At 38.5% G+C, this 18,792-nt stretch overlaps 1 protein-coding gene across 1 annotated transcript in view; it reads right to left on the bottom strand.

Moving 5' to 3' along the window:
- Window positions 1–18,243, bottom strand: part of pax3a (paired box 3a) — a 32,765-nt gene extending 14,522 nt beyond the window's left edge. Inside the window, exons 1-4 of the mRNA XM_089007617.1 lie at window positions 17,831–18,243; window positions 17,413–17,648; window positions 16,114–16,243; window positions 15,885–16,028 (exon numbers count right to left, since the gene is read on the bottom strand). Coding sequence (XP_088863743.1) covers window positions 15,885–16,028; window positions 16,114–16,243; window positions 17,413–17,648; window positions 17,831–17,915 — 595 coding nt within the window. The 5' untranslated portion in view covers window positions 17,916–18,243. The remainder of the gene's footprint in view (window positions 1–15,884; window positions 16,029–16,113; window positions 16,244–17,412; window positions 17,649–17,830) is intronic.
- Window positions 18,244–18,792: the final 549 nt, after the last annotated feature.

Below are 18,792 nucleotides of genomic sequence, written 5' to 3'. Positions count from 1 at the left end.
CAGTCTCACTTCTCTTTCTCAGTCACAAACATGCATCTGCTACGTCTCGGCCTTTGCAGGCTTTCGTTCAAAGCACAATGTGTTCGACACAGATGGACTTGGAGAAAGAAAGAATCCACTCCCTAAATCCACTCCAGAGAGCCCACTCAAGCTCACGAAGAGGGTTCACCGCACCTTTTGGACAGTGCTAAACAACAAGAGAGAAGGTTACCCCAGGCATCGACACAGAAGCTTGTCTGTTTGTCCGCCCCAGAGTCACTCCTCATTTTCCTCCTGCGCTCCAGATTTAAAGCTTTAATTAAAAAGTGCCAAGTCAGACATCGATGCAGGAGAGGGAGGGGGGGGGGGGTCTCTCCGTGCCTCTGGAGCCAAGCAGGAAATGTTTGCGCCGGTTGCTAGTGTGCGTCTGACCAGGCATTACACACACGGATTTGGGCACTGGGAAGTATGCCGTGCTGCAAACTGTTGGCGCAGAAGATTCGGAGGCTCAGGGGAGGTCTTTACAACCCGGTTTATAATACTTTTGGAATTATATTTTCTAATTTATTTTTTAAAATGTCAGCAATTTTAATTAGGCCTGAGAGTGGTTCTTTATAGCTTTTTGAAGATGTTTCAATTCACTTCAGGTTTTAGTCGTTTTGGCATCTGTTCTAGTTTCCACCCATAAAAAATGTTTTTACGTCTCTGCAAGTTTTTAATAAACAAATGAATGAATAAATAAATAAATAAATAAATAAATAAATAAATAAATAAATAAAAATAAGTAAATAAAAAATAACCAAATAAACACAAATACATAAATAAATAATAAATAAATAAACACACAAATGATATAAATAATACAATACATACACAATAAATAAATAAATAAATACATAAATAAATAAAGTAAATAAATAAATAAATACATAAATAAATAAATAAATACATAAATAAATGTTCAGGAAAAATATTGTCTAAAATATTTACATTTACAATGAATAAAAAAACAATACATAAATTAATAAATAAATAAATGTTCAGGAAAAATATTGTCTAAAATATTTACATTTATTTATTTATTTATTAATTTATGTATTGTTTTTTTATTCATTGGTTTATCTATTTGTTTATTTAATATTTCTTTATGGACATATGTGTTTATTTATTTCTTTATTTTATGACTTAATTTTATTTTGTATGTATTTATTTATTTGTGTGTTTATTTATTTATTATATTATTATAAACTAAATTATTATTATAAACACAAATACATATATTTATGTCTTTATATATATATATTTATATCTTTATTATTATTTTTTATTAACTTTTTTTGTGTTTGTATTTATTTATTTGTTCATTTATTTGTTTTGTTTATTTATGCCTATCCGAACCAAATAAAAAGGACAGCACATGTTACATGGCATCACATTTTGTACTGAGTTAAATGCCAAGTCACGGAGAAATCAGAGCTATTAAAAAAATTACAATTAATAAGTTCTTTGCGTCTGAGAGGTCATCTGGTGGCGCTCTTGCATGTTTCCTGAACATTAATTTATTTGTGTTTTTTTTAAATGTAATATTTATTGATGTATTTGAAGTGTTTATTTATTTTTTAATTGTTATTTTTGTGTAGGAATGTATTTATTTATGTACATTATTTCTGTGTTTATTTATTCATTGATTTATTTTTGTTTTATTTATTTTTATTTTTCTGTATTTATTTATTTAGTTGTTCATTTAGGGTTTAATTGTTTTGTTTATTTATGCCTATTTGTATCAAATAAAAAGGACAGCACTTGTTACATGGCATCACATTTTGGACTGAGTTAAATGAAAATTCATGGTGACATCGGAGTTATGAAAAAATAAAAAAAATAATAAAAAATAACGTTGTTTGCATCAGAGAGGGCATCTGGTGGCGCTTTCGCATGTGCTGCCGCTAGATGAGATTGCTGAAAAGGACCACCTTATTTTTTATGCCCCCCAATGCCTCATGTATGAAATGAACTGACAAGGTTAAAAACAAAGGACATTTTCCCTCTGACTTTTTTGTGACTTCTTTCAATTTCCGTTTTGAGTTCGATTATTTGTTTCCGTTCGCTAAACTCGTCTTGTTTATTATTATACCACCGCTGGCACGCAAGCTAGCACGGGGTCGATTGAGGCCAAACGCTCCGATACTCCTGGACTATCAGGTTGTGGTTTATTGATGCGGTCTACAGGAAAACATCACTTGATACTCTTCAAACATGAACATTGCTTTGTCATGGATTGGCAACATTCCTTCATTTGCACCAAATAAAACAAAAAGTAGTAAAAATGCTACAGAATGGGTTCCTGGAGGCAGTGTCTGAAACTCATGACAAAAAGTTAGCGAACACCAGGGCAGACAACTCTGAAAAGTTGCCATAAAGTTGCCTGCCATAAAGTTGCCTGCCCGGCCATATAGTTGCCCCAGTTTTTACAACTTGAAACACAATAAGACGACTAATCACAAACAAATAAAACAAACATTGTTGCTCTAAAGTACACTTTACAGTCAAGGTGTAGTCCAGAGCACAAAACAGGCTTCTGATTGGCTGCCGTGCCGAGTATGCAAAATGACAAACGAACGTTCGTTTGGCAATTTACATACTCAGCACGGCAGCCAATCAGAAGCCCGTTTCGTGCTTCTGACTATACCGTGACTGTAAAGTGTACTTGAAAGTTTTGAAAGGCGCTTACAAAGAGGAGTCCACGTAGCTTGTAGCTTTTGCTTTATTGACTAAAACAAATTGATTTGAAAAATATCTCTTTTTTTTTTCTTGAAGTTGTCGGCCACCCGGGCCGAGACATTTTGAACGTTGTACGCCCGACGTAAAAGTTGTACGCCCCGGACCTCTGGGCAGACGTTATTTCAAACACTGCTGGAGGAGAAGGAAAGGCGAGCTCAGAAAGCTCCCCATTGGCACAGTAAGTGCTATTAACTGCCGAGTGGGGGTGTGTTTGGCCTCCTTTTATTTATTTTTTCCCCTCTTGTTCCTTGTTTTGATTATTAGAAAGTATAGAAAATACTCGTTGAATCGTAGACAAGATCCTAATGGCGGATGACAGTACTGCTTTTTTCATAGTTTGCTTTGCACTTTTCCTGTCTCGCTTTCTCTGTTTTTTATTTTGTGTTTTGTTTTGTTTTTTTTTTGGGGGGGGGAAGTGATGTGGCCAAGCCTTTGTATCTTCGCATGGAAAAAGCCTGTGGCAGGCCTCTATTGGACCGATTACCACGCTCCATCTGTAGGAGCCATCAGGGACGCCCGGGCCCGCATTCAGGGGCCTGTCACCTGCCCAGTAGGGGAGTGAGTAGGAGGGGGGGGGGGGGGGGGTTGCAGTGGGGGAAATGAAGGGTGGAAGGGGAGGGCTGGACCACAAAAGGGGTCCAAGAAATGCCACTGGGGGATGCAGAGGGGGCACAGCAGGAGAGCAAAGCCCTTCATCCCCTCCCTCGACTGCCTCAGGGGCATTTTTTTTTTTGTCGGGATGGGAGGTGCGGTGAAGCCGAGGGGATGGGGGTGGGGGGGGGGGGTCGACATGGAGACGAGCCCGGTGGTACCTGAAGATACCGGGTGCCATGATCCTCCCCTTCCCACTTTGGATCGCATGCAGTTGCAAATTTGTTCCCACATTCCCGATCGCAAGCAAGGGAGAAGAGGATACTAAACACACACAAAAGGGAGGCCTCGCCCTCCTTTACTTAAACACACAAATCAAATTTTACGCTGGAGCGAAAGCTCTGGGGAGATGAAAATACTTTGTGGCCGCTCGCAGTTTTTGCGGTGGCGGCGACAAGAATCTTAATGGAGAGATAGATTATTACTACGGGGCCGGAAATTGGGGCTAGTGTAGAATGATCCGTAAAAATAAGACATTTATAAGATGCGGGTTAATCGGATCATAACAAGCATGCAACAACGAGATTGATAGTGGGGACTTTGTGATGCGTACTGGCGAATTCAACAAGTTAGCACTTTTGGAAATTGGCGAGGTTTAATATGGCGGGTATATTATCATGCTAGGGGTTGCAGGGGGCGGGGGGGTTATTTACCTATTTAAAATCAATTTTTTTGTGTAGTTTTATCTCTTGTTTCTATTTATAATTTAATTTAATTTATTATTGTATGTTTTTTTCTATGCTTGTCTGTGACTGGAAAGTGTCCTTGAAAGCTATGAAAGGTGCTTGAAAATAAAATGTATTATTATTATTATTATTATTATTATTATTATTATTATTATTATTATTATTATTATCTCCTGACGGTTAATCAGGGTAATTTGAGCAACATCCAGTTCCTTAAACTGCACCTGTAGTGTTGATTGATCCCAAAAAGAACCAATCATGGGAAATCACAGGCAAGAAACAACTTGAATGAATAAAATAAAATAAAAAAAACACTGGATGAAACTTTGCATTATTATTATTATTATTATTATTATTATTATTATTATTATTATTATTATTATTATTATTATTTTATTTTATTTTATTTTTTTTAATCACCATTATTATCATTATTATCATCCTTAACATCATTATTATCAGGATTATTATCATCCTTAACATCATTATACGATCATGATTATACTATCATTATTATTATTATTATCATTATTATTATTATTATTATTATTATCATATCATCATCATCAATATTTAACTCTTTCACTGCCATTCACAAATTAATTCGGGAATTTAAAATATGACAGAGCGACATTCCCAAATTTTTTCGAGTTTTGTTTTTTTCATGCTTGGGTGCTGATAAAGCGCTGACCATGGCCTGTGTCAATGTTTTTTTTTCTTTTCCCTTTTTTCCATGTTAGCGTTTGTTCCAGCTTCAGCTGTTGTTAAAGTGCTATATAAACAAATATGTAATGTATTTTGGACAGCCGTCCTCATTTCAAGCTCCGATAACTCCAGACTCATATACTTTAGGAATTACCTTTTCTGATGAAAGAAGATAATGTAAGATTTCTAACTTCTTCTTTTCCTTTCGGCTTTTCCCTTCAAGGGGTCGCCACAGTGAATCAGTGTCCTCCTTCTTCAGAGGTTTGATCCGCATGTTTGTTTTGGCCATAAATCGACTAAAAATTGATAGAAATAGCTGAAACTGTGGTGAATGGTCTTCCATAAACTGAATGATGTGTGGTTGTAATTTGAAATAAATAGCTTTTTAATCAAAGCCACAATTGAAATTATCACGGGTACGCATCTTTTTGGGTCACCCTGTACTACAACTTTTAGACAATAATTGTAATTACAATGAGACCTCAACTTACAAACACCTTAACTTACAAACTTTTCGTTTTACAAACGTCAAATTTATGAAAATTTAACCTTATAATAAGCACTATTTTCATAATACACACCCACCACGGCTGGCGGAGTGATCTTTGGCGGAAGTACACGACCGAACAGCACCAGAGGTTAAGTTACCAACAGTCCTTATGGAAGGTGACTCTGCTTCCATAAACCATCAACGACCATCAAAAAGCTAAATAAAACTTTATTTTACAGCACAGTTTATTTCTTTAATTACAGCCCTCATGTAATGTGCCTCTCTTTCCAAACAGCAATTCCCTTTGACCTTCGACCTCCAACGCCATTCCATCAAGCCATAAATGACCATCAAAAATGTAAATAAAGTGACTTCATGATACAATGCAGTGTATTTCTTTCGGTACAATACAATAGAATATTTATTATACATAGAATAAGGTATGTTGTGTGTAGTTTTAAGGCTTATTTAGTTGAAAAGTATATTTTATGGAAACCCGGGAACGGATTATTCCCATTTTAATGGTTTCCTATGGATTTTTTTTTTTTTAGATACACACTTTTCGCCTTACACACTCTGTCTGGGAACCAATTAAGTTCGTAAGTTGAGGTCTCACTGTATTTATCAGGGCAGCTATCCACTGTATGGATTTCTATTCTATGTTCATAGTATTACGGAAGCTAGCACCCAGTTTGAATGAGGTACCGAGAGTCAGGCAGACGGCGAGAGCCGAAATGAAAAGTGATTGTGATGAAAAGGAAAAGAGAAGTGCAGCATATGGGGCCATTTTACAGCCTGGCTTTGGTAGGGGCCGGCTAGGCCCTTCCTCCCGAGGGTTGTTAATAGAGAAGGTAATTGAGCCTGTGACATGTGTTGGCAATGAAAAACAAAGGGCAGAAGAGACAAATGAACTAGTTATTTACCCAGGGAAGTCGATCGGACTCTATTCATCCCGCAACTCTGGAGTGCGAGTCGGCACCCTGAATAAAATATTGGCAGGCCCACATAGAGCAGATGCAATGGAAGGAAAAGAATAGTTAACTGACAGCTTATAGGCTCAGCTGGAGCGAACAGTTAAGGGGCGGTGAGGCAGTGTGGGGGATTGTGAGCGAATGGGCTGCTCACTTGACTTGCTAAAGAGCCCCCCCATGCAGGAACCTGCAGCTGCCTTCATGGGAAACCAGGGGAGGGGGGAAACGACGGTGATGATCATGATGGACGTAAAAAGATGGAGTGAATAAACCCAAAGGCGCTTTAAGAAAGAGCTACGACGTTGAAAAATGTCTCTCTTTTGAATAGCGCGCATACAACAAAGTCTACCGATGGCATCGCGTGGGCATGATATGCGCCCGAGTGTGCGCCGCTGATTATTTAGTTCCACTTGTGGTGCGTTGAGGTGACACTTTCACGGTTGTACTTCCACCCTAAGGGCAGAGACAAAGCAAGCAGCGGAGAACCCACGCGGGACGCAGCAACAGGTGGCGTGTTCCATTCAAATGGGCGCTAACTAGCTTGCTTGGGTTTAGCGCGAGACTGACGACCAGAAATAATCACAAACAAGCCTCCGAGGTGGTCGGAAAATAAGACTGAGGGGATGTTTCAAAGTAATTCTCCTCTTTTTTTGCCAATTTTGAGATTCTCTTAATCATGCTGATGATTTTTGTAAGCTAACCATGCTAATGAGAAGGCTAATGATAATTCAAAGAGGAAAACATGAAGTAGCTAAACTGCTGACGCATAACAAGCAAGTCACAGCCAATATTTTTGACATATAGTGATACCTCGAACGCTTTTACGAACTTTTCGCCTTATGGACATTAAATTCGCAAGAATATAATCGAGGTATACAAACTAGTTTTCAGGAAACACAGTGAGCGCCACAATGACTGGCGGACTAGTTTTCGGCGGAAGAACACCAAACTACACGGCTCAACAGCGCCACTGGCTGACGGACTTATTTTCCACACCCACTTTCTTTGAGGCACTCAGTGCAGATGTGGTTTGTTATCAAGTGGATAGTTTTGCTTTTTGGGACAGAAAATGACCCCAACACAGGCTAGTGTTAAGCCGAAGAGGACACAAGAGAAAATTAGAGTCGAGCAGAAGAAGGAGATCATCAAAAAACACAAACGAGGTATGCGTTTGTGTGACGTAGCATCCCAGTACCAGTATGCTAAGTCGACCATTGCTACGTGTGGCTAAGGGTGTTTCTGCGTTGTCCAAGCAAGGGTCTTAGGCAATAGAAGAGGTTGAAAAACTTCTGTTGATTTGGATTAACAAAAAGCAGCTAGCAGGGGACATTGTTAGTGAGGGTATTATTGCCGAGAAAGCACGGCAACTTCACACGGATATCATAAAGAAGCAACTACATTAACGACCATCACAAAGGTAAATAAAACGACTTTATTATACAGTGCAGTTTATTTCTTTAAGTACAATACAATACCACATTTATTATACATAAAATAAGGTATATATTTTTTTGTTTTAAGGCTTATTTAGCAAAAAAATTATGTTTTATGGGGACCGGGAAATGGATTAGTCTCATTTCTAATGGTTTCCTATGGGAAATTAATGTTTGGAAGACACACTTTTGGCCTTACACACACTTTCTGGGAACCAATTAAGTTCGTAAGCTGAGGTATGACTGTATATCTTTGGCCGTAGAACGTACAGTTGTGCGTGTACCGTACTTGGCGCAACTTTAGCTTTGAGGTCCACTTTTTTGTTTTTTGGTAGCAATCTTGAAACCATGTGAAGAAAACAACTCGTTGGAGCTGATTTGATGCAAACGGACTCCGACAAGAGACGGGAGCGGCTTGGCCAATGTTCTTGCTTTCCCTAAACATTATTCTAACCTCCTCCATGGGGCCTGATAGTTTTAACAGTCAAGTGACCCTTGGTTAGCCCCTGACCTTTTCACAGCTCTTGTGCACTTTTGCCGCAAAGATCATCTCGCTGACGACCCTCCAAGTCCACCTCACAGAGGCAGAAGCGACTTTCGCATTCCGACACTTTTTCCCTTCAAAGTCCCGCTTAGGTTGATTTAAATAATGACATTTTTTTGGACATTTGACCGTCATGCGTCATCCTCACAGATTTGAAATGTAAAACTTCCTCAATTAACTCATTCACTGCCATTCCCGTATTTATTCAGGAATTGAAAAGGCTGAAAGGGAGCGCCATTTCCGAATTTGTTTGGGTTTTGTTTTTTTTGGGGGGTGCCGATAAAGTGCTGGTAAGACCTCTGGCGATGTTTCTTCCCTTCCACAAGGGGGTATTATTACCATTTTTTCCATGTTAGTGCTTTGTTACAGCTTCAGCTCTTGTTAAAGCGCTCTATAAACAAATATGTATGTATTGCATTGTATTTTGGACAGTCGCCCTCATTTCAAGCTCATATAACTCCAGACCATTATAATTTAGGAATTAACTTTTTTCTGATGCAAGAAAAGAGTTGAAGGTTTATGACAATGCAATGAATGTTTCTGTAGTCCTAAAACTCAATATTCTGTGGAATTTGAGTGACAATGACAAAAACCCTGGCGCTGGAGAGGACACATTTTTTGCACGTCCGGCAGTGAATGAGTTAAAGTAGATTTGAATATGGCACTAAGTGTTTTTTGTATATATATATATTTTTTTTTTTGTATTTTTTGTCTTTTTTTGTAATTTTTGTGTAATTGTTTGTTAATTTTTTTGTACATTTTTTTGTAATTTTTTGTAATTTTGTTTTTGTAAAACTTCGAACTTCTAGCAACGATGACTTCTGGGACTGAATCAAAAAGGCATAAATTTAAAATATGGGCCCAGCGGTGCTGGCATGTCCACAATGTGCAATGTTTCTACCGATAAAAAAAAAGGGCAAAAAAAGTGGGGGGAAGGCTAAACAAAGTTAAGTGATTGACAACGCTGTCTGGCTTTAGTCAATTAACTATCCTATTGTGCTCCTCTTTGCAGAGTCTCTTCGGCCTCCCCGACACCCCCCCCCCCCTCCCTTTTTTTCTTCCTCTTCCCGCTCCTTTATCCTCACCATCAGAGAGTTTTGCTTTGCTAATACTTCCAAGGAAATAGAGAGCTCCTTTTCTACTGGGGCTCCTCTCCTTGACCTTCCATTGCTCATGGCTTCTCTTTCACGCTACTTCACGCTGTCTCTGGGGTTAGCGGGGAGAATGGCGAGTAGAGTACATCAGCGCAAAGGGGGCCGGCACAGGGCGAGACCTCGGCCCATTACTTCAAAGTTGGCCTGAATTCATTAATTGTCCTTTGAATTAATATTGGGAGGATCACAATGGCGGTGCCAACAGAGAAAGAGGCTTTAATGAAGCATAGAGTCGCATTCAGTTGCAGATCAGTTGGAGTGGATTTGCTTTTGCTCTTTTTTTTTCTCCAAGGGGTGAGAAAGGGGGGGGGGGGGCAGAGTTTTGAGAATCACTCCAAGTGTTAAGTGTGTTTATATAAGAGAAAGAAGGACAGCGGGAAGGTATGCCAGTATTCTGTGTCCATAAAGTAGTGTGCAAAAGTCAGGCGTGTTGCTTTTCGCGGTGGTAAACAGGAAGTCATTATTTCCTGGATATGAGAAAATTGTTTCATAATGTTATACAAATCCCATAATAATACATTACAGTTGAGGCCAAAAAGATGGATATCCTGAACTCATTCATAGTTAGCCGTTTTTTTTTTTTTTCATGCTATTTTCTAGAATACCCCATAATCAAGTAATAACAAAAAATAAATAAAAGGGGAATTGGTAACCAAAAAAATGGTTGCAGTATCTTTAATATTTTAAGTAAATATAATTTGGACTTTTTATATTTTAGAAAAAAAACAATGAAATCGCGGTCCATATAAAATGATGTGGCAGTCCAAATCTGACCCCCGGGCCTTAGTTTTGACACAGGTGGTCTGGTCAAGAGCATTTTAATCAAATACAATAGAGATTTGGCAAAATAGATTGGCTTGGATTAGCCTTTAATAGACTCGCAGTGTTCGAAATTTACATTTCACAACGGCAAAGTGATGGAAGGAAGAGGACAGGAAGGGAAGAAGTAGAAAAACAAAATACAGGAGCTGTTGTAAAGGCAGCCACTCTCGCGGCGCCATCTTGAAGTCAAAACAACAACAAAAACAAAATAATTAATGTCAATCTGAAGCACTTTCTGTTGTATGAGTTCTAGATGAAAGAGGAGAGGATAGAAGCGTCCTTTTAACCAGTGGACCAGGGACGTCATGGTGAAATGTGCATGTGTGCTACAAGCTAAATGAGCAAACACGAATCTATAGCATTCAATGATGAGAACAGACTGTCTCACATCTCCCGTTTTACGTAAATCCGCTTCAATTCCAAGCCGCGACTGTTCCACATACTCATGGGCGCTCTGCGCTGACGCTAATTTCTTCTCATCGTTTACCACGTCATTTTATTTTTCAAGCCATACGATGCTCATCCGCCAAATAAAGCGTTTTTTAAATAAAACTTAGCTAGGATGTGACTAATTTGGGCCTAACTTTACACGGTTTGTTTAACACATATGTAGTTTTACCCTCAAAATGATAACTAAACATCAAACTTGCCTCGAAATGAAATGTCTCCTATTTTACAATGTCAACATCAAAGCTGCTGTGAAAAATGACACAAAATCAACAATGCGAAGAACGAGGCTTAAGACTTTGGTAAGCGTTCCGGAAAACTATTTTCAAAACTGCCATTATATGACCCAAACCCACAGAAAGCGGGGCCCATGTTGAAATGTCTCCATTATCCGTGCCTTTGGGGGGAAAAAATTGGGAAGCGTGGCTGTTCGAGCAGACATTCCACTGACTACGTCTCGCTAAACATCTCATATTAAAACCGTGGAAACACCATCGCCACTCAACAAGATGGCCGCCCGGCTGTAAAAACGCTGCTGTTTATATTCTCGGATGTTAGAAAGCTTTGGATTATGGTTTAGCCTCGCTTGCTACAAGTTTACCTCTCGCCAAAGTTGCGGGGAGTCGGCGTGTTGACTCAAACAAAGTCCCGCTAGGCTCCTTAACAAGAAAAGCGAAGCAATCTTTCATGTTTTTTGTTTGCTAGCTTGCTATGTCGATAGCTAGCGATCTCGCAAGCCAGCTAGCTATTTGCTATTTAGCTGGCTGGCCGGCTATCTACATAGCTATCTATTAGCTATATAGCCCGTGATAAGAAGAAATGAGCGTCAGCGCAGAGCGCCGATGCGTATATAGAACTGTCGCGGCTTGGAATTGAAGCGGATTTATGTGGGACAGGACATATGAGACAATCTCTTTTGGTCAACGGATGCTATAGCTGTGTGTTTGCTTTCAACATTTAGCTTGTAGTAAATATGCACATTCCACCATGACATCCCTGATCCACTGCTGAATAGGACGCTTTGATCCTCTCCTCTTTCATTCCTGAACTGCTTAATGTCACAAAGAGGGTACAGCAAATGCTGAAGAATGAATAACTCTCTGTGTCTTTGGGTTGTCATATTATTTATTTATTTATTTATTTATTTATTTATTTGTTGTTGAGTGAACGCTGGCGCGTGTGGCTACCACTGCTCACCCGTAGAAAAAATATCCTGTGACTGTAAAGTGTCCTTGAGAGTTTTGAAAGGCGATTATAAATGAAATGTATTACAATTATTAAAGCGCTGGCTATCTATTTGGTATCTATTTGCTGTCTAGTAGCTATCTATTTGCTATCTATTAGCTATCGATTTGCTATCAATTGGCTAACTGGCTGGCTATCTATTAGTTACATAGCTAGCTTTCTAGCTGGCTATCTATTGGCTTTCTGATAGCTAGCTAGCTTTCTATGTATTTAAGTTACTTCTGGGTTGAGTGAACTCTGGCGTGTGTGGCTGCCACTGCTCACCCACAGGAACACTTCTGTGACTGAAAAGTGACGTTGAGAGTTTTGAAAGGCGCTTATAAATGAAATGTATTATTATTATTATTAAAGTTTGATTCCTTCGAGCCCTCGGGGTTGCTCGCCTGCCCCGCTGCACAATTGAGGCCTGCAGAATGGCGGCGGATTGCTGGAATGCGCCTCAATGAGAGCAATTATTACATGTTGACTGCGTTCACCATGGCACATTTGAAAGAAGCGCGCCCTCATTCAACGCGGCACAGCGGGACTCCCTTGAAAAGAAAAAAGTTATATCCCTTTGACTGTTTGCATTTCTGAGCTGTTCTTTTTTTCACCCTCCCCTCTCTCTCTTTCTCTTCCACGCTGGCATAAATGGATATTTGCAAAAGTGGTGACTCCTTTTTTTCGGCCTACTTGAATTAGTTCAATGAGGCTAAAATGCAAACAGTAGTAAACAGAAGCGAGGATGCTATCACTTAACGTCCCTGTCAAGTGAAATAAAAGAATATTATTAATATGTTTCATTTATAAGCGCCTTTCAAAACTCTCAAGGTCACTTTACAGTTACAGGAGAAGTTTTTCTGCAGGTGAGCAGCGGCAGCCACACTCGCCAGCGTTCACTCAACCTGGAAGTAACTCAAATAGATAGAAAGCTAGTTAGCTAGCCAATCGATAGCCAACAGATACCTAGCTAGATAACCAGCCAGCTAGATAGTGAATAGATAGCTAGCGAGATAGCTAGCAAGCCAGGCAGATAACTAGCTAGCCAGCCAGAAATAATAATAATAATAATAATAATAATAAATAATAATAATAATAATAATAATAATAATAATAATAATAATAATAAAAATATGGCAATAAAAAGTGAAAAGTGTTGTGGTGGACAACTCTGCCAAATCTGTACTTTAAAAAATACAAAATAAAATAAAGAAGTAATAAAAATGCCAAGTGCAAATGCGACTTAATTCTATCTGTATTTTATTTATTTCATTCTATTTGTGATTGTATTTTATTTATTATAGTACCTATGCATGTCTGTGACTGTAAAGTGTCCTTGAGAGCTTTGAAAGGCGCTTAAAATGTGATGTATTATTATTATTATTATTAGTAGTAGTAGTAGTAGTAGTAGTAGTAGTAGTAGTAGTAGTAGTACTAGTAGTAGTAGTAGTAGTAGTAGTAGTAGTAGTAGTAGTAGTAGTAGTAGTGGTCTTATTATTATTAATCGAGCATAGTAGGCCGTCGCTAACCACCAGCTAACAAGCCAGCTAACAAACAATCATATTAGAGAACTGATGTCAAAGTAAAGGCCCGGGGGCCAAATCTGGCCCGCTACATCATTTTATTTGGCCCACAAAAGCAAATCTAACTTGCGAAATTCCATGATGCTTGCTAAAGTCCGAACCAAAATTTCAAATTGTCGTATGGAAACCACAATAGCAGTCATTATTCTTGACTTTTGGTTTGAAAATGAGTTATTTATCAATTTGTTGTGCAACCTATATGTAATATGTTGGTAGGATTACACATTTTAATGGCTTCCTCGAATTCATAGCGGCCCGCGGGAGGAAACCGTAACTACAATGTGGCCCGTGGCAAAAAAAAATGACCCCTGTATTAGAGGGACTCATGCTAGATGCCAAAAAAATAAAATGGTGAAAAATAATTATTTGCACATTTTCTACAATAACCTGCAAATGTCTTTACAAACACATTTCTCAAAGAACCCGAAAGAGTCTTTAATGCCTTGCCGTAAATTCAAAAGCAGTGCAAATGCAATAAATGGACACAAACAACTCACTCGCAGCACGGCGGTTGAAATTCCACACACGCTTAACGTCCAAAACACAAACAAAAGCTCGACAACCCCGCTCGCTAATTCCACGCGGACCCCAAGGCGAATCGGACCGGCACTTTGGATGCATCTCCCGAACCTTTTTGCTGTCCTTTTCCCAGACAAATAAATCTAAATGAGTCAGCTTTGATGTGAGCAGTTAAGGAAAGGCAACAATAGCGCCGAAGGCGAAAGGGGCAGAGAGCAACAGGCCTCTGTGCGCCGTAACAATGGCCTCTGCAAACACCTACTTAATCAATATTTGGCCAGAAGACACTCTCCTTGAATCACCCCCTCCTCTCCGCTCCCTGGCCCCCGAAAGCTCCCTTTTCATATTCTAATGAGTAGCCATAAAAGGGAAAAACAACAACTACTTCCACAAAGAGACACACAAAAAGATATACTGCTGTTCTGTATATGAATGGGACCAAAGCTATTTGTAGGATTTTCATCTATTTGATGTAAATACTTCATACCAGCAGTTGATTGACAAACTCTAAAAACGTTTAAGCTTTCTATCAGAATATTGACCAGGTATGTACAACACACAAGGAAGTTGTCTCCTGTAGTACATGCTGCACTAGTATCCTAATAATTTTTAAATATTACTATATTTAATGTACTTTATTCTAAAAACGTTTTCCAAAATACCTTTGGTTATTTTTTTAAACTATTAGACGATTAATTTTTATCAATGATCATAAAAATGTGTGAAGTGTGTGTTATACGTGGTTGATGCTGTGAAAATATGTATTTTATGTAGCTGTTCATTAGCTAGCTATTTGGCTAACTGGCTATCGATTTATTTGGATTTGTCATGTCATTATATTTTTCATAGTTTGGGTTTTATGTTAAACGTTTCTATACCATTTTTGGATGTATTTACATTGGAATCATTGTGGGAAATGAGAACAAACGTTTCTATCCCGTTTTTGGATTTAATTAAATTGAAATAATCGTGAGAACAAACAAGGAGAAATTGTGTGGGTCTAAAATTGCTGTAAACATCGTTTCGGATCGACCCCAAATTACTGTAACACTATAGTATGACAATTACGACAGGTTATTCTTGTTTTGGTAATGTTTTCATCCACGTAAAAAAACGTGCTTAAAACATTTCGCAACGTTTTTATTTGACATAAATGGGGCGCAGGTATTAAACTGTCTTTTTTTTGCGAAGTAGTAAAAGTCATTTCTGTATAGAAGCTGTTCGCTGAAGGTTAGGTTATGCGAATTGCCCCCCAGATAATGAGTGAATGTGGGCGCCCGAGGCGCTTCGAAAAAAAGGAAGATCGAAGGAGTTGGGGGACAGGCGGGGGTCCGTGCCCGAGATGAAAGTGAAGAAGCAAAAGGTTGGGATTTTAATCTCGGGGTGAGGAACGCGTTTCCTTATGCCCCAAACCGTGACGGAAAGCTCGAAATGCGCAATTTGAACTCGCCAAAAGTGAGCTCAAATGACTCGATCTTTTTTTTTCTTTCAAACATCAATCCAGCCATCGCTTATCTGAAAGGGGGGAATTGAACCGGCCGTCGACGTGAAATCCGTGCACAAACGTGCGTGATTTTTTTTTTTTTTACAAGGATGCCGCAGGGAGTTACAGTCTTCATCAATCATTAACTCCATTGAGTCTCCATTTCCTCTTAGGGGGGAAAGAGAATGCAACAGGTTTTAAATCAACAGGTGTCAATCGGCTACGTTCGATTTCCAACAATCGCTTTTTTTGCATAAAAAAATTATTCATCACCCATTTTCGCTTCGCTCGGCCTCAAACTTTAGTTTAGATCAACAATCTTGCACCAAGTCACGTGCACTTTCGTTTTCCAAAAAAACCAACGTGAAGGGGGGGATGTTCGTGTGACGTGGAAATACAGAAAAACACTTACATCTGTCCCCCAGGATGCCATCAATACTGTGTTTAGTCCTCGGTTCGTTCTCCTCCATCTCCCTTTTCACCACCTCATCGCCATCCTCGTCGTCGTCCCCCAAACTGCCGAATTTGGATCTCATCACGCGACTGATGGCGCTCACTTTCATTGGGAAGGGAAAACAATGTTATAAAAGCAGAAAGTAGCTTTTTTTTGCAGCGATTAATCTGTGTTTTTTTTAATGTACCTGAAGGAACGCTGTTTCTATCACAGATGCCATCTTTTAATAACTTGTCTCTAATTTCCCAGCTGAACATTCCCGGGTTTTCCCTCTTGTACTCTTCAATCTTCTTGTCCAATTCCGGAGAAGCACTTTGCTTTATGTGAAACGAAAAATAAAAACACATTCGCCTTAAAAAAAAATATATCCAGCACTTCATAAAAATGCTTGTGCTCACTTTTCTGCAAAATTATACATATAAAGTATTTTTTTTTAATCTGAGTGAAAGTAAGAGCTTGTCATATTCATAAAACGATTTGTCATCAGGATAGGATCACTTTTTATTTCAATTAGCATTCAATATATTATCTTTAAAAAAATTATATGCAGCATTGTTTATTAGAGCTCACATGTTATTCCAAAAATCTTATTTATAAGTATGCAGCATTATTTTAAGATCAAAATGAGAAATAAAAAGACATTGTGTCTTATTATAGAAAACATTTTAATGCTATATAAGCCCAAATTTCTGGGAAAAAAATAAACCTGTAGATTTTTAGCATAAAATAACAAGTCTGCACAGTCTGCATTTAATATTTTTTAATTAAAAATAAGCTGCTGGCGATTATTTCTACAGACATGCTAAAAAAAAAAAAAAAAAAAAGACATTTAATTCTTTTTTTTTTTGCTTTTATGATCAGATTTCTGCTCCCAAAATGCAAATGTTATTATTATTATTATTATTCTTATTATTATTATTGGAGATAGCAAGAATGTTTAAAGGGGAAATAAATAGTAATCTGACTTTTTAGATGCAACATGTTATTCCTTTTTTATAATAATAATAGTAATAATAATAATTTATTTCAAGCGCCTTTCAAAGCTCTCAAGAACACTTTAGTCAGACAATCATAGATACAATAATGAATTTTTAGCCTTTATGATCAGATTTATGCTCCTAAAATGCACATTTTATTATTATTATTATTATTATTGGAGATAGCACAATGTTTCAGGGGGAAATAAATAATAATCTGACTTTTTATATGCAATAAAAATCTGGTTTTGATCATATTTCAGGGGGTGATGAAGTGCTTATATGCAATATAAAATATGAATTATAAAATCCATATTGTTGTTGAGCTTAAATTTACATTATTTTTGCGATACACAAAAAAAACCTCAATTTAAAGAGTATTTCAAGTAAAGTATTTAAAAAGTATTTCGTTGACAAGTGTTTTGGGGGGGGGGGGACTACTGCAATAAGGTCGCATGAATTTCAAAATAAACCAATTCAATGTGTGGAATAATCATTCCTATCCGTACCTTTGGTTTGCTTCCTCCGATAGCGCCGGGCCGAATGGATCCAGTTTCCTGGTAGCGGCACAAGATTTTGGACACGCAGCCGTGGGAGACCCTCAACTGGCGGGAGATGACGCAAGGTCGGACCCCGTGATGGGCCATTTCCACGATTTTGTGGCGGATGTGGTTGGGCAGAGGCCGGCCGTTGATAAACACGCCGCCGAGCTGGTTGACGCGACCCTGACCCAGTGGGGTGGACACTGACGATGGGCCAGTCAAGTGGGGTCAGCCCCAAAATATCAACACAGAGAAATATGAACACGATGGGGAAAGTAGTAAAAAAAAAAACAGAGGCAACTCAACATGTCTTTGCGTTAGTTAAACAACCCCCCCATAGATATACAATAATAATAGATGATTTGAATATTTTAAATGGATTTACCTTCCAGAGAATAGCCTCCTCGCGCGTAATTCTGATGTGGACCGGGTCTCATCATTCTCGTTAAACCCCCTGCCAGTGCTGTCATGCCTCTTTACCGTCCGTCAGGCCCTCCCCCCCTCAAAAAAAGTTCGTTCCAAAATGCTCGTTGTCTTATTTTGAAACCCAACCCTCCGGAAAAAAAGTACAGTACAGCAAAACCGATTAATTGCAGGTTAAAGCCTGCCTGCCTGTTTGCCTTCTTCGCTTCAACAGGTTGTTCGCACTAATATACGAAAAAGAAGAACAAAACTTGCGCAAAGTTCTTCTAGGGGGTTGGAAGGGTAAGCGTCAAACTTAATGGAGTTTCTCAAACCGTCCTGTGAGGATTGAGAGGATGTTTTGGGAGGATGGAGGGGTAGTCAAACTATTTAATCCTTGGAGGCTGCTGTCCCCTTTGTAATTCGTAGGCGAGACTGGTGATTGGTTCTGTCTCCGGACGTCCAGAGGTTACGAGGCGTTCTGATTGGACCTCGAGTGAGCTCCACGAGATGGTGGTTTGCCCTCATGAGGGTCATTTGGCTGCGATGTCACAAGTTTATTATTGGATGTAAATTTTCACAGCTTTTAAAAAGCAATCAGGTGGGGTTTTACCTGGTTGATGTCTTGAAGGCTCAGAGCATAACGACACATTGTCTTTTCATTGCTATAATGGATTTTCAAAATCAAAGTTTCTCGTAGTTTTTTTTTCACCAAGCATCACGGAAAAACACTCCTCTAGTAACATTATCGTGATCAAAATACTATATCTTAGTAGACCTAAGTGTTCATTAAAACAAGGTTTTGTTCCTAAATATTGTACTAAGCATAAGTAATGTGATATGCAGTTTGAAAATTGACTCTACTATATATATATATATATATATATATATATATATAAAATTGCAAATCAGAAATTCTTTAATTGTCCCACAATGGGGAACATT

Source organism: Hippocampus bargibanti, linkage group LG11 (assembly GCF_051943395.1).
Source record: "Hippocampus bargibanti isolate YZ-2025 linkage group LG11, ASM5194339v1, whole genome shotgun sequence".
Classification (NCBI taxonomy): domain Eukaryota; kingdom Metazoa; phylum Chordata; class Actinopteri; order Syngnathiformes; family Syngnathidae; genus Hippocampus; species Hippocampus bargibanti.
The sequence above is the reverse complement of the archived record's forward strand: the minus strand, read 5'-3'. Positions and strand labels throughout refer to the sequence as shown.